The sequence below is a fragment of the Pristiophorus japonicus genome, chromosome 17, assembly GCF_044704955.1.
Source record: "Pristiophorus japonicus isolate sPriJap1 chromosome 17, sPriJap1.hap1, whole genome shotgun sequence".
In the NCBI taxonomy this organism is placed as follows: domain Eukaryota; kingdom Metazoa; phylum Chordata; class Chondrichthyes; family Pristiophoridae; genus Pristiophorus; species Pristiophorus japonicus.
In genome coordinates, this window is record NC_091993.1 from 107,777,941 (window position 1) to 107,798,367 (window position 20,427).

At 46.6% G+C, this 20,427-nt stretch overlaps 1 protein-coding gene across 9 annotated transcripts in view; it reads right to left on the reverse strand.

The window, feature by feature from the left end:
- LOC139227891 (C4b-binding protein alpha chain-like) overlaps positions 1-20,427 on the reverse strand; it is a 252,040-nt gene that overhangs the window by 78,207 nt on the left and 153,406 nt on the right. For all 9 annotated transcript variants that reach the window (XR_011587483.1, XR_011587484.1, XM_070859024.1 and 6 more), the window contains 3 exons: positions 19,721-19,817; positions 16,616-16,689; positions 8,148-8,327 (listed from right to left, as the gene is read on the reverse strand). Coding sequence is in view for 7 of the 9 variants with exons in the window: in XM_070859024.1 (XP_070715125.1) it covers positions 8,148-8,327; positions 16,616-16,689; positions 19,721-19,817 (351 nt within the window). In the remaining 2 variants the exon portion in view is untranslated. The remainder of the gene's footprint in view (positions 1-8,147; positions 8,328-16,615; positions 16,690-19,720; positions 19,818-20,427) is intronic.

The window sequence follows — 20,427 nt, forward strand, 5'->3', positions numbered from 1 at the left end:
GAAGATGTCAACTCTTAACAAGACAGTGTAATTCAATTTCATCTGGATAATTGGTTCATCTTTTCCATCCAAAAAATAATCCATCAGGAAGAACCGTGTACAGGGCATACGGTGTGAACTTGGGTTCCTCTAAAAATTACTGTGTCAATGCAAACCAAAATTGCTAAACCTAGCTATGGGCCCAACGTTGGCCAACCCCTTTTTTCGGCGCACTGACCTGAAGCGCGCCGACTTTGCGCACTGCAAAGGGCGCCAGAAAAAAGGGGCCACATCCTGGCTGCTCTTCGGAGTCCCCGGAGTCCTGGCGTGGCGTGGAGGCTGAGTTGGGCGGGGGGGTGGGCCGGGCAACAGACCAGCGCACAAAGCATTGCTGGCACCAGCGCGCATGCTCAGTGAGAACTGCGCGCATGCTCCTGCCCTCCCAGCACGTCCTGTGGGCTGTGAGCAGGACCTGATGCTCGCAGCCCCTATCCCCGGCCGAAGGGACGCCCCGATCTCGCCGCACCCTATCCCGGGCCAACTGGCCTCCCGCACCGGCCGGCCGGCCTGCTGAGTTCCTGGGCAGGTAAGGATTTTGCTTTTATTTTTTTATTTAGTGGCTGTGCTTGAAACTTTTGATTGGGGGGAGGAGAGTTTTGGGGAGGGGGAGGGAGGGAGGGAGGGAGGAGGAGATTTTTTTGGGGGGGAGGAGGAGGAGGAGAGTTTTTGGGGGGAGGAGGAGGAGGAGGAGGAGGGAGGAGTGTTTTGGGGAGGGGGGAGAGTTTTGAGGGGGGGGAAGGAGGAGGAGAGTTTTGAAGGGGGGGAAGGAGGAGGAGGAGAGTTTTTGAGGGGGGGGACAAGGAGAGTTTTTTTTGAGGGGTGAGGGGGAGGGGGAGGAGGAGAGTTTTTTTGGGGGGGAGGGGGAGGGGGAGGAGGAGAGTTTTTTTTGGGGGGGAGGAGAGAGAGGAGGAGAGTTTTTTTTGAGGGGGGGAAGGAGGAGGAGAGTTTTTTTTGGGGGGGGGAGAAGGGGGAGGAGGAGTGTTTTTTTTTTGGTGAGGTGGGGGAGAGGAGGAGAGTTTTTTGGGGGGTGGGGGATGGGGGGAAAGGAGGAGGAGAGTTTTGGTGCCTTTCCCGGGCAGACTTTAAAGATAAGGTAGGATTTACTTTTTTTTTTAATTGTATTATAATGGTTTGAGCTTTTCCTTAATGTTTGGTGCTTGGTTGTTGAGGTCCTCTCCAGTTCCCTTCCCTCCCCTATCCCTGCCCTAATGTCTGCTGAATGTGCACTGCTTTTTCTTAACTGCCCGCAAGGTTTTTCAGAGCTGGCCACATACGCTGACCTAAGTGGATTTGGAGTAAGTTTTTGCTGGCCAAAGTGACATAAATGGCCAAAACTGTCGTAAGTGACTGGGAACGCCCCCTTTGAAAAATAAACTAACCTAAAAAAAAAATCGTACCTAACTGATTTACTCTGGAGCAAATATTTTTGGGGAAAATGGCATTTTAAAGTTGATGCAAGTCATGGCCAATGTTGGGCCCTAAATAACTGGAAGAAGGAGGGATGGGAAAAACTGGCCCGTATTCAAGGCCAGTCTGGACTAATGATAGAGATGAAAGTCCTGCCTGTGACATGTAAAGATTTTATATTAGTTCAAACAGGCATTTAAGCTCATTCCTAGTGAACACAGGCTGCAGCATAGCAACCTTACTCAGGGAAACCATAAGTGGTTGGTTAGGCAGTGAAGGAGATCATCACTGAAGTTGGGACACAACAAAGAGTTTTATACCATATCTGGTCCTTGTATACCAGACACAAGCCTATCATGAAAAAAACTAGGTGAAAAAGTAGAAATGTGTCCCATTCCCGAGCGCTAGTATTTATCATCTAAACAGGAAACCAAAAATGTGAAGAGTATATTGTACTTTATGCCTCTGAAAGGTAGTGTTTGTAAAGAACGGATCAGGACCACTAACCCAGCTGCAAAGCTGTAACACATCCGAGCTGGGGAATAGGATCAGACTGCAGACGAGTGGGAACATGGAAATTCTGGTAACAAGAGTATACTTGAAACTGAAGTTACTTTTTAATCACCAGCTGATTACTAGAGGGAAAGTTCCTAACACAGATGAGACTGCACACAGGGAGGTTAAAGTAACAGTGACCTCAGTCTTTATTGAGACACTCCAGAGTGAGGTACAGGCCTTAGGGGCCGGCTTATAAACAGTTCTCCCAAGGGATGCTGGGATCCCTTGGGACTTCAGGGGATGAGCTCCTTGGTGGCGGAACATGGGAGTGCAAGCTTTACAGATACACAACATCATTTCCCCCCCCACCCCACCACAGTCAAAGTGAAAACTATTTATAAGGTGAGGCGGTCGGGAACCTTTCTTTCCTTGGTGGACTGCCTCGGTACAAATGTCTGTTCTGGTGTGTTGCCTGTGCCCTCGCTGGCCTGCCTTGTTATTGGCCCTGCAGGGCTGCTAGGTGAGCCTGGCCTTGCTGGGCTGTTGGGCATGATGGGTTCGATTTCCTGATCCGGCGTGGTGTTGCTGATCCTTTGGGAGTGTGTTGTGGGCTCGAAAAAGGTGGCGTCTGCTGTGGGTTGTTCAGGGCAGTCTGTGAACCGCAGCCTCATTTGGTCCAGGTGCTTTCTGCAAATTTGTGCATTGCCTAGTTTGACGACAAACACCCTATTCCCTGCTTTAGCTATCACCGTGCCCACGATCCACTTGGGACCATGTCCATAGTTTAGCACATACACAGGGTCATTCAGATCAATTTCCCGTGACACAGTGGCGCGACCATCGTTTACATTTTGTTGCCGCCGCCTGCTCTCTACCTGATCATGCAGGTTGGGGTGAACCAGCGAGAGTCTGGTTTTAAGTGTCCTTTTCATGAGTAGCTCAGCCGGGGGCACCCCTGTGAGCGAGTGGGGTCTCGTGCGGTAGCTGAGCAGTATTTGGGACAGGCGGGTTTGGAGTGAGCCTTCTGTGACTCGTTTAAGGCTCTGTTTGATAGTTTGTATTGCCCGCTCTGCCTGACGATTGAAGGCTGGTTTAAACGGTGCCGAGGTGACATGTTTGATCCCATTGCGGGTCATGAATTCTTTAAATTCGGCACTGGTGAAACATGGCCCGTTGTCACTGACCAGTATGTCAGGCAGGCCCTGGGTGGCAAACATGGCCCTCAGGCTTTCAATGGTGGCAGTGGCAGTGCTTCCCAACATTATTTCACATTCAATCCATTTTGAAAAAGCATCCACCACCACCAGGAACATTTTACCGAGAAGCGGGCCCGCATAGTCGACATGGATCCTCGACCATGGTCTGGAGGGCCAGGACCACAAACTTAGTGGTGCCTCTCTGGGCGCGTTGCTCAACTGAGCACACACACTGCATTGCTGTACACAGGACTCTAAGTCAGAGTCGATATCGGGCCATCATACATGGGATCTGGCTATCGCTTTCATCATTACAATACTTGGGTGTGTGTGGAGATCCGAGATGAACATCTCCCTGCCCTTTTTGGTTAGCACTACGCGGTTACCCCACATCAGGCAGTCTGCCTGAATGAACAGCTCGTCCTTTCGCCGCTGGAATGGCTTGATTAGCTCTTGCATTTCAATGGGGATGCTGGCCCAGCTCCAATGCAGTGCACAGATTTTTACTAGGGACAGCAGAGGATCTTGGCTGGTCCAAGTCCTAATCTAGTGGGCCGTGACAGGTGATTTATCATTTTCAAACGCTTCCATAACCATCAACAAGTCTGTGGGCTGTGCCACAATCAACAAGTTTGCAGGCTGCGCCATTTCCACCCCCGTGGTGGGCAATGGTAGCCGACTGAGAGCATCCGCACAGTTCTCAGTGCCTGCCTGTGGCGGATGGTATAGTTATATGCTGATAGTGCGAGTGCCCACCTTTGTATGCGGGCTGAGGCATTAGTATTTATCCTCTTGTTTTCAGCGAACAGGGATGTGAGGGGCTTGTGATCGGTTTCCAGCACAAATTTGAGGCCAAATAGGTACTGATGTATTTTCTTTACACCAAACACACATGCTAATGCCTCTTTCTCAATCATGCTGTAGGCCCTCTCAGCCTTAGACAAGCTCCTGGAAGCATAGGCGACAGGTTGCAACTTCCCCGCAATGTTAGCTTGTTGTAATACACACCCGACTCCGTACGACGACGCGTCACATGCTAGCACAAGTCTTTTACACAGGTTATACAATACAAGCAGCTTGTTGGAGCATAAAATGTTTCTGGCTTTCTCAAAAGCAATTACTTGTTTTTTTTCCCCATACCCAATTCTCACCTTTGCGTAATAACATATGTAGGGGTCTAAGAGGGTGCTTAACAGCGGTAGGAAGTTACCAAAATAGTTGAGGAGTCCCAAGAACGACCGCAGCTCCGTGACGTTGTGTGGCCTGGGCGCGTTCCTGATAGCCTCTGTCTTGGCGTCTGTGGACCGAATGCCGTCCGCCGCGAACTTTCTCCCCAAAAACTCCACTTCTGTTGCCAAGAAGACGCATTTCAACCACTTCAGCTGCAGCCCTACGCGATCCAGTCGCTGGTGGACCTCCTCCAGGTTTTGTAGGTGCGCGACGGTGTCCTGACCCGTGGCCAATATGTCGTCCTGAAAAACCACCGTGCGTGGTATCGACTTGAGTAGGCTCTCCATGTTTCTCTGGAAGATCGCTGCAGCCGACCGAATTCCAAACGGGCATCTGTTGTAGATGTACAGTCCCTTGTGCGTGTTGATGCAGGTGAGGCCCTTCGAAGACTCCTCCAGCTCCTGCGTCATGTAGGCCGAAGTCAGGTTGAGCTTGGGGAACGTCTTGCCTCCTGGCAGCGGCGCAAATAGGTCGTCTGCCTTAGGTAGCGGGTATTGGTCCTGTAGCGAGAAACGATTAATAGTTACTTTATAATAGCCGCATATCCTGACCGTGCCATCACTTTTGAGTACTGGAACAATCGGGCTGGCCCACTCGCTGAATTCCACTGGGGAGATGATGCCCTCGCGTTGCAGCCTGTCCAGCTCGATTTCCACTCTCTCCCTCATCATGTGAGGTACCGCTCGCGCCTTGTGGTGAATGGGTCGTGCCCCTGGGACCAAGTGGATCCGCACCTTCGCCCTGGAAAAGTTTCCAATGCCTGGCTCAAAAAGGGAAGGGAATTTGTTAAGAACCCGGGTACATGAGGCCTCATCGACATGTGATAGCTCTCGGATGTCATCCCAGTTCCAGCGGATTTTGCCCAGCCAGCTCCTTCCAAGCAGTGAAGGGCCATCGCCCGGGACAATCCAGAGTGGCAGTTCGTGCACCGTGCCCTCGTAGGTGACCTTGATCATGGCGCTGCCCAGGACAGTGATAAGCTCTTTGGTGTACGTTCTCAGTTTCTTGTGGATGGGGCTCAGGGCTGGTCTGAATGCCTAGTTGCACCACAGTCTCTTCAACATCTTTTTACTCATGATGGATTGGCTAGCGCCAGTGTCCAGTTCCATGGCTACGGTTAAGCCATTCAATTTTACGTTTAGCATTATCAGTGGGCATTTCGTCGAAAATGTATGCACCCCGTGTACTTCAGCATCTGCCTCCTCTCTGATGTGCGAAATTGCTTTCATCCACCATGGACCGATCTTCCTCTGCCACGTGGTGGTTATCAGGTTTTGCAGAGCTTGCAGCTCGTCTGCAAGCTCATTGGAGGTGCCCCATTGTTCCACAGCTCTTGCAAACATACCCTTTGAAGCGGCATGAATAGGCTGAATGGAAGCCTCCACAATGCCAACAAGGTGTGAATTGCCTTGCATTCATCCTTTGTTGTGGACTCTGAGTCATCTGGCTCACCTGAGGCTTGCTGGCAGTTGCAGCCTTGTGGTTTCTGCCCTGTACATTTCTGCTCGCAAACACAGTTCCAGTTAATTTATGAACATTGTTCGCACTTGTGTGCTGAGAGATTTGTTTGGTGTTATCACCAAACGCCTGTGCTATCGCAATGGTCTTATTGAGGGTCGGTGTCTCTACAGTCAAAAGTTTTCGTAGGATGGTCTCGTGGCCAATGCCCAGTACAAAAAAGTCTCTGAGCATTTGCTCCAGGTAGCCATCAAACTCACATTGTCCTGCAAGTCGCTTTATCTCGGCGACGTAGCTCGCCACTTCCTGACCTTCAGATCGCTGGCACATGTCGAACCGATACCTCGCCATCAGCACGCTCTCCCTCAGGTTAAGATGCTCCTGAACCAGTGTACGCAGCTCCTCATACGACTTATCTGTGGGTTTCACCGGAGCCAGAAGATTTTTCATGAGGCTGTAGGTCGGTGCCCTGCAGACCGTGAGGAGGACCGCTCTCCTTTTTGCAGCGCTTCTCCGTCCAGTTCGTTGGCTACAAAGTACTGATCTAGCCGTTCAACATCGGCTTCCCAGTCCTCACCCTCCGAGAACTTCTCCAGGATGCCCACAGTTTGCTGCATGTTTGCGTTGGATTCATATACTCGTCGCCAGTTATTCTGTTCCTAACATAGATGAGACTGCACACAGGGAGGTTAAAGTAACAGTGACCTCAGTCTTTAATAAGACACTCCAGAGTGATGAACAGGCCTTAGGGGCCAGCTTATATACAGTGCTCCCAAGGGATGCTGGGATCCCTTGGGACTTCAGGGCATGAGCTCCCTGGTGGCGGAACATGGGAGTGCATGCTTTACAGATACACAACAAAAGTGAACGATCAGGAACTTTGCCAACTTTAAATTGAGAAAGCTTGGTTCTGTCCTGCATGTTTATTTACACCCGCTGCCAGGCACAGGATTAAGTGGGAAAAGGAAGGCTCAAGCATTACAGCTTGGAGGAAGTCTTTATTCTCAAAAGTAAGATTCAAACCAAGGCATTACGTAAAAAATACCAAATAGAGAAAGCAAGCTTAAATTTCCCCAACAAACCTTCCCTTCATTTTGGGTGATATTGCAAAACAAATTGCATAGGGTTGAATCAGTGGATGTTGGTAGAGCAGTTGATGAACAGAATGGAGGTAAAACACAAATACATTAAAGTAAAATATCAACTTGAGATACAACAAATATAAATTAGAGAGCAGATTGGCCAGCACATCTGCCTTCCTCCCATCCACCAAAGTAAGCCTGAGAGAAAAAAAAACAGGGCAACGTAAAAGGAGTAGATGGATCTCCACCCCTTTTTCCTGACCGCTGATCCTGCCTATAGTAGAATGCAGAACCGCCAAAGGTACCACCCCATTTTCCTGTGGGATTGCTGACTTGGTGCTATGATCTGTTCTCGGATCTTTGCCAACTTGGGGGCATGCTGAAGAACTAAAGTTGGACATTTTAATGGCATTATGTTTTAGCTTACTAGCACTAACATTCATCATCTCGATGTGAAACAAAAAATATTCAGATAAAAGTAATGTCTTCACATGGCACCATATTTTAGGATTGGATCTACAATATTCCTAACTTAACTTATGCGAGACAAAATTGTACCACGTGTTATGTGGCGAATAAAGTCACTCTGTTGATCAATAAGAATATGACACTTATGGCGCATTACAGAAGTATACTTTAAAAAAAATAACCCCAGATTGTTCTTAGTGGGACAAACACGGTCAGAATTTTAAACAACTTTAGATTAAAAACATTTGCTGCTGCTCTGCAAGATTATTCAACGTCACTCCCAAGCACAAGATCAATTACATAGAATGTACAGCACAGAAACATGCCACTTGGCCCAACTGGTCTATGCCGGCATTTAAGCTCCACACGAGCCTCCTCCCACCCTACTAACCCAATCGTGAAATACCCATGTAAGCAGCTCTACAGAATAGGTTAGGTTAGAAAAGTCATACAGGCTGAGTAGTGCTTAAGGAAGGGGAGGTGTAATCCTACAAGACTTTGGAATGGAAGGCAAGAATACCAAATTTAATAATGCGCACTACATAAACAAATTAGGAACTGGAAGAGTTAAGCATTGCAGCTTGGAGGGTCTTGGAATGTCAGGAACTTGGATTCAAACAGATTTACAGGAGACCAACAACTTTGGAGGAACAGCAAGTTTAGATGGTGCAGGAAAACCCTTCCTTCCTGGAAAACTTTAAACTCATTCAACAAACATTTTCAGCTTTCCAACTTAATGGAAACTAATTCTAATCCTGTATTTAAGTACCTTTGCATGTTGGTGGGTCCTTGTCCCACTGTCCAGTTACTGTACAAGTAATGCTTCCTTTACCAATCAATGAATAGTCACGAATACATGAATATTCTGCGTCCATTCCATATTCCCAGTTGCCGCTATGGGTTTGAGGTCTCCCGTTATCAATAGCTGGAGGATCATCACATATGACACCTGGGGATAAATGAAATTCCATAAAGTTCTGAACAGACAGCCAGAACAAAGCTTTATCTTCATGGATTCAAATTAGTCGAACTCAGTAACATAGCGCACCGGTAAACCAATGCACTGCAGCACAGTGTAGAACATGTGTGTTCTTCTCCCCTTTCTCCTCTGTACATATGAACAATGATGGACAGATAAAGACACACTGGTTCCTACAGCCTGTCCTACACAATTGTGGTACCAACATATACTCTCCACCCCACCCAAAACCATATGATCTCCTGGGAGAGGCGAAAAACCAGAGGAAAAAATCTGGGAAATTCCTCTCCGGCCCATCTCGGCGATCAAAGCTAGTCTAGGAGATCACTCTGGTCCCGAATTCCCTGAAGTATCTACATTTTGTAAGAGGCAATCTTCACCCCAACCAGAAATCGGTCCAGCTGTTGCTTGAAGGAATTCAGTGAATCAATGTCCACCGCATGAGATGGCAGCCTGTTCCAGATCTTCACTATTCGAAGAAAAGAACCACCTCCTGGCATCTGTACTCCCACCCCAGCATCAAAACCCCATAGCAAAGACCCGATCACAGCTGGACAGTGTTTTGCTGGCAGCAGCAGTGGGGGGAGGGGCGTGGTGTAGCAGAGAAAAAAAAGGGGGGGAAAGTGTTTATTTTTTATAATTTGTTCGCAGCAACGTTGGCACGGTCCCATTTATTGCCATCTCCATTTGCCCCGAGGTGGTGGTTGGCAGGTATACTTCTGAACTGCTGCAATCCTTGGAGTAATAGTGCTCCCACAATGAGATTAGGAAAAGAATGCTAGGATTTTCAGCCAGCATGGAAGAAAAAATGTCAACATATCCAAGTCAAGATGGTATATAACTTAGAGGGGGACTTATTGCCTTGATGTTTCTGCTCTTGTCCTTCCTGGTTTGAGAGGTTGCAGTGTCGGGAATAGGGTCAGACTGCAGGTGACTGGGAACATGGTGGTTGCAGCACAAGAACTTTTTAATAACAAGCAGATTGTTGATGGAGAATCATAGTACCAGGAATTTTACCAACTTTAAATTAAGAAAACTTGAATATGTTCAGGAAGGTTATTCAGCTCCACCCCCAGGCACAAGATTAAGTGGGAATTTAGGATCAACACTGGCTATGAGCAGGTTAGTTGCCTGACTCACGGAGAATGACAAATCATAGGACTGCAAAATATGAAGTAGTAATTAAAAGGGTAAGAACTGTCCCGGGTTGGCAGACAGAGGAGAAAGGAAGGTGAGAAAATACGCTAAGGATTTCCTCTGTATTCTTTGCTCAACAAAATTGTAAAACAAATTATATATAGCTTAAAACTTGGTTACAGAGGACTCTTCTCCATCAAGTGAATTAAAATGCTTTGTTTGATCAAAAAGATTAGCCTTCAACCTGCTCCGAGCACCTGTTCCTTTCTGTCCCTTGTCCTTTCCCTCCGACTCCTAGCACCTCCTATCCTTCCCTCACCACCTCCCTCCGACTGCATCACTCCCCAACCAGTACCCCAGTCTCCAGCAGAAAATATGACTGATGATCTATGAGTCAGCTATGACATCCGTGACTCAGTGGCCTACCAATCTGTGCAGAACACTACCCACCCAGCACCCCTGTCACTTTTCCAACCCTCTGCCTAACCATTCCTTTCTAGCTCATGGCATTGCCATTTCCCTTCTGCCGCTTTCCACACCAAACACCAGTGCCTTACTTAATGCACCTTGCCTTTTCCCTCCCTCCACCTGTCACCCTGCTTTTGCTATCAGAAAAAAGCTGCTTCCAACCTGGATCATTCTGCCTTGGACAGAGCAGTAATCGAGAAATAATAGGATTGGCAACTGTAGTCTGGAGGACGAATTCAGGAAATACATTTGTGACAGTTTCCAAGAACAACACGTCGTGGAACCAACCAGGGAGCAGGCTGTTTTAGATCTTGTATTATGTAATGAGACAGAGTTAATTAGTAATCTCACAGCAAAGAATCCAATGGGGAAGTGTGATCATATGTTAAATTTCACACTGGGTTTCAGAGTGACATAATTAAATCCAAAACTATAGCCTTACACTTAAATGAAGCTAATTAAATGAAGTTACGAGGAGCGAGTTGGCTAAGGTAGATTGGGAAATTAGATTAAAAGGCATTACAGTAGATAAGCGGTGGAAAACATTTAAAAGAAATATTCAAAAATTCTAAACAAATATATATTCCATGGAGAAATAGAAACTCCACAGGAAAAGTGATCCATCCGTGGCTAACTTAAGAAGTTAAGGACAGTATTTGATTAAAAGAGGAGGTTTACATTGAAGAATAGTAGTAAGCCTGAGGATTGGGGAAACTTTAGAAACCAGCAGAGGATGACCAAAAAATAGATTTTTTTTAAAAAAGGGAGAAAATAGAATGAGAGTAAACTAGCAAATTTAAAAACAAATTGCAAGAGCTTCTACAAATATGCAAAAAGGAAAGAGTAGCAAAAGTAAGCATTGGACCCTGAGACGGGAGAAATTATAAATGGGGATTATCGAAATGTCAGAGACTTTAAACAAATATTTTGTATTTGTCTTTACAGTAGAAAACACAAAAAAGCAACGCAAAATAGTGGGGAACCAAGTGGCTGATGACAGTGAGGAACTTAAAATAATTAATATAAGTAGACAAGTTGAAAAACTAAAGGGACGAAAAGCTGACAAATCCCCAGGACCTGATGGCCTACATCCTAGGATTTTAAACGTGGTGGCTACTGAGATAATGGATGCATTGGCTGTGATCTTCCAAAACGCCCTAGATTCTAGTCTGCCCCAACGGATTGGAAGGTTGCAAATGTAACCCCACTATTCAAGAAAGGAAGGAGAGAGAAAACAGGGAACTGTAGGCCAGTTAGCCTGATATTAGTCATCAGGAAAATGCTGTAGTTCAGTATTGAGGAAGTGGTAACAGGGCACTTAGAAAATCATATGATTAGGCAGAGTTAACATGCTTTTATGAAAGGGACATCGTGTTTGACAAATTTATTAGAGATTTTTGAGGATGTAATTAGGAGGGTAGATAAAGGGTCATCATCATAGGCAGTCGCTCGAAATCGAGGAAGACTTGCTTCCACTCCAACAGTGAGTTCTCAGGTGACTGAACAGTCCAATACGGGAATTACAGTCTCTGTCACAGATGGGACAGACAGTCGTTGGAGGAAAGGGTGGGTGGGGAGTCTGGTTTGTCGCACGCTCTTTCCACTGCCTGTGCTTGCTTTCTGCATGCTCTCAGCGACGAGACTAGAGGTGCTCAGCACCCTCCCGGATGCTCTTCCTCCACTTAGAGCGGTTTTTGGCCAGGGACTCCCAGGCGTCGGTGGGGATGTTGCACTTTATCAAGGAGGCTTTGAGGGTGTCCTTGAAACGTTTCCTCTGCCCACCTGGGGCTCACTTGCCGTGAAAGAGTTCCGAGTAGAGCGCATGGTTTGGGAGTCTCGTGTCGGGCATGTGAACAATGTGGACCGCCTAACAGAGCTGGTCGAGTGTGGTCAGTGCTTTGATGCTGGGGATGTTGGCCTGATTGAGAACACTGACATTGGTGCGTCTGTCCTCCCAGGGGATTTGCAGGATCTTGCAGAGACATTTGTTGGTGGTATTTCTCCAGCGATTTGAGGTGTCTACTGTATATGGTCCACGTCTCTGAGCCATACAGGAGGGCGGGTATCACTACAGCCCTGTGGACCAAAAGCTTGGTGCCAGATTTGAGGGCCTGATCTTCGAACATGCTCTTTCTCAGGCGGCTGAAGGCTGCGCTGGCGCACTGGAGGCAGTGTTGAACCTCGTCGTCGATGACTGCCCTTGCTGATAATAGGCTCCCGAGGTATGGAAAGTGCTCTATGTTGTCCAGGGCTGCGCCATGGATCTTAATGACTGCGGGGCAGTGTTGTGTGGCAGGGTCAGGATGGTAGAGGACCTTTGTCTTATGGATGTTTAGTGTAGGGCCCTCGCTTTCGTACGCCTCGGTGAAGATGTTGGTGATGATTTGGAGTTCAGCCTCTGAATGTGCGCAGACGCAAGCATCGTCTGCGGACGCGGATTGGGTACGTGGTGGATCAGTTGGTCAGGATCACGGCTTGCATGTCGTCATGGAGCAGACGGAGGATGGCGACAAACTTTTGGGGGCAGTCGAAACAGAGGAGGACGTTCCAAAGTCCCTCGCGGTTAATAGTGTCAAAGGCCTTTGTTAGGTCAAAGAAGGCCATGTAGAAGGTTTGGTGCTGTTCCCTGAATTTCTCTTGCAGTTGTCGCGCCGTAAATATCATGTCCCTTGTACCCCGTGGTGCATGGAATCGCACTGTGACTCTGGGAGGAGCTCCTCAGCCACAGGGAGAAAACTACAGTATATTTTTGATTTCCAAAAGACATAAGGTGCCACATAAAATGTTAAGCAAGAGAAGGGCTCATGAGATTGGGGGTAATAGATTGGTAGGGATAAAGAACTGGTTAACGGACAGAAAACAAAGTATTGATAAACGGGTCATTTTCAGATTGGCAGGCTGTAACTAGTGGGGTGCCACAGGGACCATTGCTGCAGCCTCAGCTACTTACAATCTATATTAATGACTTAGATGAAGGGACCGAGTGTAATGTATCCAAGTTTGCTGACGATACAAAGCGAGGTGTAGAATGTAAGCGGTGAGGAGGATACAAAGAGCCTGCAAAGGTTACGTGAATGGGCAATATGGTGGCAGGTGGAGTATAATGTGGGGAAATGTGCTATTATTCACTTTGGTAGGAAGAATAGAAAAACAGAATCTATTTTAAAAAGTGAGAAATTATTAAACGTTTGTGTTCAGACAGATTTAGGTGCCCTCATACAGGAAACACAGAGTTAGCATGCAGGTACCGCAAGCAATTAGGTAGGCAAATGGCCTTTATTGCCAAGGAGTTGAATACAAGAGTAAGGAAGTCTTGCTACAATTCTACAGGGCTTTGGTTAGATTACACCTGGAGTACTGTGCACAGTTTTGGTCTCCTTATCCAAGGAAGGATATACTTGTCTTAGACACAGTGCAATAAAGCTTCACGAGAAAAGAAAATGAGGAAACACAAAAGGAGGAAACAAAAGAAAAGAAAGAAGGAAAGAAAGGAAAGAAAAAAGAAAAAGAAAGCAGATGGTATGAGGCGTGAATTGGCTAGAATAGACTGGCAAATGATACTTAAAGGGTTGACGGTGGATAGGCAATGGCAAACATTTAAAGATCACATGGATGAACTTCAATAATTGTACATCCCTGTCTGGAATAAAAATAAAACGGGGAAGGTGGCTCAACCGTGGCTAACAAGGGAAATTAAGTTTAGTGTTAGATCCAAGGCAGAGGCATATAAATTGGACAGAAAAAGCAGCAAACCTGAGGACTGGGAGAAATTTAGAATTCAGCAGAGGAGGACAAAGGGTTTAATTAGGATGGAGAAAATAGAGTATGAGAGGAAGCTTGCCGGGAACATAAAAACTGACTGCAAAAGTTTCTATAGATATGTGAAGAGAAAAAGATTGGTGAAGACAAAAGTAGGTCCCTTGCAGTCAGATTCAGGTGAATTTATAATGGGGAACAAATAAATGGCAGACCAGTTGAACAAATACTTTGGTTCTGTCTTCCCGAAGGAAGACACAAATAACCTTCCAGAAATACTAAGGGACCGAGGATCTAGTGAGAAGGAGGAACTGAAGGAAATCATCATTAAGTGGGAAATTGTGTTAGGGAAATTGATGGAGTTGAAAGCCGATAAATCTCCTGGGCCTGATAGTCTGCATCCCAGAGTATTTAAGGAAGTGGACATAAAAATAGTGGATGCATTGGTGATCATTTTCCAATAGTCTATCGAATCGATCAGTTCCTATGGACTGGAGGGTAGCTCATGTAACACCACTTTTTAAAAAGGGAGGGAGAGAGAAAACAGGTAATTATAGACCGGTTAGCCTGACATCAGTTGTGAGGCAAATTTTGGAATCAATTATTAAAGATGAAATAGCAGAGCATTTGGAAAGCAGTGACAGGATCGGTCCAAGTCAGCATGGATTTATGAAAGGGAAATCATGCTTGACAAATCTTCTGGAATTTTTTGAGGATGTAACTAGTAGAGTGGACAAGGGAGAACCAGTGGATGTGGTGTATTTGGACTTTCAAAAGGCTTTTGACAAGGTCCCACACAAGAGATTGGTGTGCAAAATTAAAGCACATGGTATTGGGGGTAATGTACTGACATGGATAGAGGCAGACAGGAAGCAGAGAGTCGGGATAAACGGATTATTTTCAGAATGGCAGGCAGTGACTAGAGGGGTGCTGCAGGGCTCAGTGCTGGGACCCCAGCTATTTACAATATACATTAAAGATTTAAATGAAGGAATTGAGTGTAATATCTCCAAGTTTGCAGATGACACTAAGCTGGGTGGCGGTGTGAGCTGTGAGGAGGACGCTAAGAGGCTGCAGGGTGACTTGGCCAGGTTAGGTGAGTGGGAAAATGCATGGCAGATGCAGTATAATGTGGATAAATGTGAGGTTATCCACTTTGGGTGCAAAAACACAAAGGCAGAATATCATCTGAATGGCGGCAGATTAGGAAAAGGGGAGGTGCAGCGAGACCTGGGTGTCATGGTACATCAGTCATTGAAAGTTGGCATGCAGGTACAGCAGGCGGTGAAGAAGGCAAATGATATGTTGGCCTTCATAGCTAGAGGATTGGAGTATAGGAGCATGGAGGTCTTACTGCAGTTGAATAGGGCCTTGGTGAGGCCTCACCTGGAATATTGTGTTCAGTTTTGGTTTCCTAATTTGAGGAAGGACGTTCTTGCTATTGAGGGAGTGCAGCGAAGGTTCACCAGACTGATTCCCGGGATGGCAGGACTGACATATGAGGAGAGACTGGATCGACTGGGCCTGTATTCACTGGAGTTTAGAAGGATGAGAGGGGATCTCATAGAAACATATAAAATTCCTACGGGACTGGACAGGTTAGATGTAGGAAGCATGTTCCCGATGTTGGGGAAGTCCAGTACCAGAGGACACAGTCTAAGGATAAGGGGTAAGCCATTTAGAACTGAGATGAGGAGAAACTTCTTCACTTAGAGAGTTGTTAATCTGTGGAATTACCTAACGCAGAGAGTTGTTAATGCCAGTTCATTGGATATATTCAAGAGAGAGTTAGATATGGCCCTTACGGCTAAAGGGATCATGGGGTTTGGAGAGAAAGCAGGAAAGAGGTACTGAGGTGAATGATAAGCCATGATCTTATTGAATGGTGGTGCAGGTTCGAAGGGCAAAATAGCCTACTCCTGCACCTATTTTCTATGTTTCTATAATCTGTTTGTTTTGTTATGTTGATTAAGGGATAAATATTGGCCAGGACACCGGGGATAACTCCCCTGCTCTTCTTTAAAATAGTGCCATGGGATCTTTTACGTCCACCTGAGGGGGCCTTGGTTTAACGTCTCATCCGAAAGGCGGCATCTCCAACAGTATAGCACTCCCTCAGCACTGGGGTGTCAGTCTAGATTTATGTGCTCAAGTCCCTGGATTGGGATTTGAACCCACAACCTTCTGACTCAGAGGCAATTGTGCTTCCCACTGAGCCACAGTTGACACTGCTGTGTTGTCCCATTGAAACATACAAGGTTCTAAGGGGTATTGACAGGTTACATACAGAGAGGTTGTTTCCCCTGGCTGGAGAATCCAGAATAGGGGGCATAGTCTCAGGATAAGAAGTTGGCCATTTAAGACTGAGATGAGGAGGAATTTCTTCACTCAGAGGGTTGTGAATCTTTGGAATTTTCTAACCCAAAAGTGCTGTGGTACTCGTTGAGTATATTCAAGGCTGAGATGGATAGATTTTTGGATTCAAGGGTGAGAAAGTGGAGTTGAGGTTGAAGATCAGGACTGAATGGCCTACTCCTGCTCCTAATTCTTATATTCCTGCCTGTATCCTGCTGCTCAAGAAGGCATCCACAACCTACCAGTCTGCAATACTGGCTGAATGTTTCCCACCAGCACCATAAAATCCACCAGCACCACAAAATACTACCTTCCCTGGCATGCCACCCACTACATCCCATTGAAATGGACACAAGACAAGAAAGAAAAGAACACTTAAGATGGAAAGAGAAAGAAAATAGACCAGAAGAGCAATAGTCAGGAGAGAGGAGAAAGAGAATGTAGAGTATCCCACAGAAAATCTACATATATAAATAAAAATACTGTAATAATGGTACGGCACCAAAAGAAGTCAAACTCCTAAACACAGAACCTTAACTTACTTTCACATGTTGGGACCTGGCCATCCCACCCAGTAGCTGTACACAACCGGTAGGGTCGACCAATTCGCTGGTACCTAAAAAGAAAAGTCAAAACATCACGCCTCAAACAGCAAGTTTACAGTTAAATGGGAAGAGGTTTAAGAATTATAAGGCATAAATATCTGAAATAATCAATGCAGTATTTTGATACAGTAAAGAGCATAAAAGATACTGGGCTACATTACCAGGTGGACAGAGTAAATATCAGGAGGTTGCATTATTGCTGTACAAGGCACTGGTCAAAGCACGGTGTACAAATTTGTCAGATTCATAGGAGGGATATTGGTGCCACGTGGACATGGAGCTGGCTCGGTATCAATAGAGCATTTGGTGAACTTATTATGAATCTGGTGATTAACTAGAATGGGCTCAAGTTTCGGCCCGAGTTGCTCCTATTTTTTTTGAGCAACTAGTTTAGAATGGAGCATCTTAGAAATTGCAATTCTCGGCATTTAGTTTGCTCCAGTTCTAGTGAGTTAGAATAGTTCCATTTTAGAACAGATTATTTTTTTCAAAAGGGGACGTGTCCAGCCACTTACGCCTGTTTTGCAAGTTTAGGCAGCGAAAACTTACTCCAAACTAATTGAGAATCGAGTAAGTGTAGATTTTTGTATGCTCAGGAAAACCTTGCTTACACTTATAAATCAGGCGTAGAGAACGAGAGATTGGGGGGGGGGGGGGGAGGAAGTTTACAAAGATTAAATACTTCACTTTTACAAATAAAGAGCCATCATCAATAATAAATCATAAATAAATTAATAAATCAATCAATAAATAAATAAATAAATAAATAAACAAATTAAGTTTCCACTCACCGACTGCAGCACCGGGAGACCTCCAACAGCGTGCTGGGACAGGGCCCCCTGCCCCCCGCCCCCAGTGTGTGTGTCTCTCTCTCTCTCTCTCTGTTTCTGATAGCGAGTGGGGGGGAAAGAGGGGCGGGGGGGGGAAGAGGGGGAGGGGGGGAGAAGGGGGGGAGAAGAGGGGAAGGGGAGAAGAGGGAGAAGAGGGGGAGGGAGGAGAAGAGGGGAAGGGAGAGAAGAGGGCAGGGGGAGGGAGAAGAGGGGAGGGGGAGAAAGGGGGGGAGAAAAGGGGGGGAGAATAGTGGAGGGGGAGAAGAGGGGAGGGGGGAAGAGGGGAGGGGGGGAGAAGAGGGGAGGGGGGAGAAGAGGGGGGGAGAAGAGGGGGGGAGAAGAGGGGAGGGGGAGAGAAGAGGGGGGGAGAAGAGGGGGGAGAAGAGGGGAGGGGGGGAGAAGAGGGGAGGGAGAAGAGGGGGGGGGGGAGAAGAGGGGGGAGAAGAGGGGAGGGGGGGAGAAGAGGGGAGGGAGAAGAGGGGAGGGGGGGAGAAGAGGGGAGGGGGAGAGAAGAGGGGGGGAGAAGAGGGGAGGGGGAGAGAAGAGGGGGGAGAAGAGGCGAGGGGGGGAGAAGAGGGGAGGGGGTAGAGGGAAGTGGGGGGGGGGGGAGAGGGAAGTGGGGGGGGGGGGTGGGGGAGGAAGAGGGGAGGGCGACCTGAACAGGGACGAGGGGGGGTGAGCGGGTAGAAGAGCCGGAGCGGGACTTGAACAGGGGGCAGGCAGAGTCCGATCTTCGCCGCTCTGGGTGCCCATTCGGCCAGGGCTAGGGGCGGCGAGCTTCAGGCCCCTCCCACACAGCCTCGGGGGCCTGGGGCTATTGCACATGCGCGCACACTCTAGCACGCATGTGCAGAGATCCCGGCACAGTTTTCACCTGGCTCCACCCTCCACGCGGCCTGCTGCACTGCGCCAAGGGCCTGGATCAACAGAGGGGAGAATAATAGGCACCGTTTCTGATCTAAAAAGTTGCCGCAACACACGGAGATGCGCCGTTCTAACCCTGTGGCCAAACTTGGGCCCTAAATGTTTTCTCTTCATAAGAATTTTAAGGGAGCCGGGTGACAGGCCATACTCAATTCAGCTGTCAGTAGATGGAAGTTCACAGCACAAACTACCCATAATTTAGCACTAATTAAGACAACCAACTTACTTGTCGGCACTGAATTTGAAGCCCAACTTAGAGGCAAAGTGGATAGCTGTCATCAGAAATGCAAAGAAGAGATCACTTTCTTTAGTTGGGATTAAGGTATATTACTGCACCAGACTCTAAGTACTGAAACCGCCTTAATCACAAAATGAAAAACATAAGCTGTAAACTGCGACATCTCTGGGTACGTACGATGTTCACACGTGCCCAAAGAGGCCCTGCAAGTTCTGGGTTTAGGCGCGCAAAGCGCTTATACCAAAATCCAGCACTTGCAAACTATCAAAATGTTTTTGACAGATCCAATGCATACGAAGGTAATGGGCCTTCGCGGACAGAGATTTGGGCTATTTGCCCAACTCTTGCCAACGTAAAGCCTGCTTTTACCAGTGTAAGAGTTTTAAAAGATAGAAAAATTAAATTTCATCACTAATTTTTATATTAAAAACCCTGTCCGTTAAGGTAAGTTTATTCTTAATCTTATTAAAACATTTTCAAAAGAATAATGTTGTTTCCAAAACATTTAATTTCTATTTCAATAAATTTTAAATATGAGTTTAAAAAAAATTTAGTGTGTTGTGTGTGTTTTTCGGGGTATTCTCATTGATAGTAATGGGAGCTCGTACAAATGGAACTCACGATTATCAATGAGAATATTACATTGTGATTGGTGCTCCAGGCCCACATGATCTCAGGATGCGCTACGTTCCTGGGATGCATGGGCTTCTGCGCTGGGCTGCACATCTTGGACCGGAAATGTTCGTTCCTCCGGGAACACCAGGAAATGTTGTTAATTTTTCAGTCGGAGGCATCTGCCCGTGGGAAGCATCCGACCGCAATCTTTGGCCCATTCTTTCATTAGAATCAACTGACCCTCATTCAGGAATCCGTGGATCCAGTATTCACCCCTTGTTTCAAAAGTAGTCACCTTCTTGGGCTGGTGTTAAGGGGCATTGTTGCACCACATGGAAATGCTGTAACCACATCTTAATAATTAAATTAAAGGAACACCACTCGTCGCCAAAAGCAAACAAACTTCTTTCATCTGTGTGTGTACTAAATACTCACCCTGTATCACAATAAAATCTAACTTTATTTCCATAAGTAGTAGCAGCTGCCTCATAATACCCATATAGAAGCTCCCCTGGATTACCACAGTTTTTTGCTACGAAGAAAAAAAAAATGGGAAAAGGTAAAGATGTTACAAATCTCCAATCAGCCTTTCCAATGCAATTCACAGAAATGTAACATATAATAAACTGGTATGCAATTTTCCAGAATATCTGGTTGCCCCAATTATAAAGTTTATTTTCCACGTTTTGGCCAAGTAAATAAGCTCACCCCTGAGGTAAAACATCCCACAATGGCAGGGTTGTTTTAGAAAGAAAGGCTTGCATTTATATAGTGCCTTTCACAACCACCAGATACCTCAAAGCACTTTACAGCCAAAGTACTTTTGGAGTGTAGGCACTGTTGCAATGTGAGAAATGCAGCAGCCAATTTGCGCACAGCAAGCTCCCACGAACAGCAATGTGATAATGACCAGATAATCTTTTGTTACCTTGACTGAGGAATAAATATTGGCCAGAACACCAGGAATAACGCCCCTGCTCTTCTTCACCCCTGCTCTTTACGTCCACCTGAAAGAGCAGACGTCAGTTTAACGTCTCATCTGAAAGACGGCACCTCCAACAGTGCAGCACTCCTTCAGCACTGCACTGGGAAGTCAGTCGGTGCTCAAGGCCCTGGAGTGGGACTTGAACCCACAACCTTCT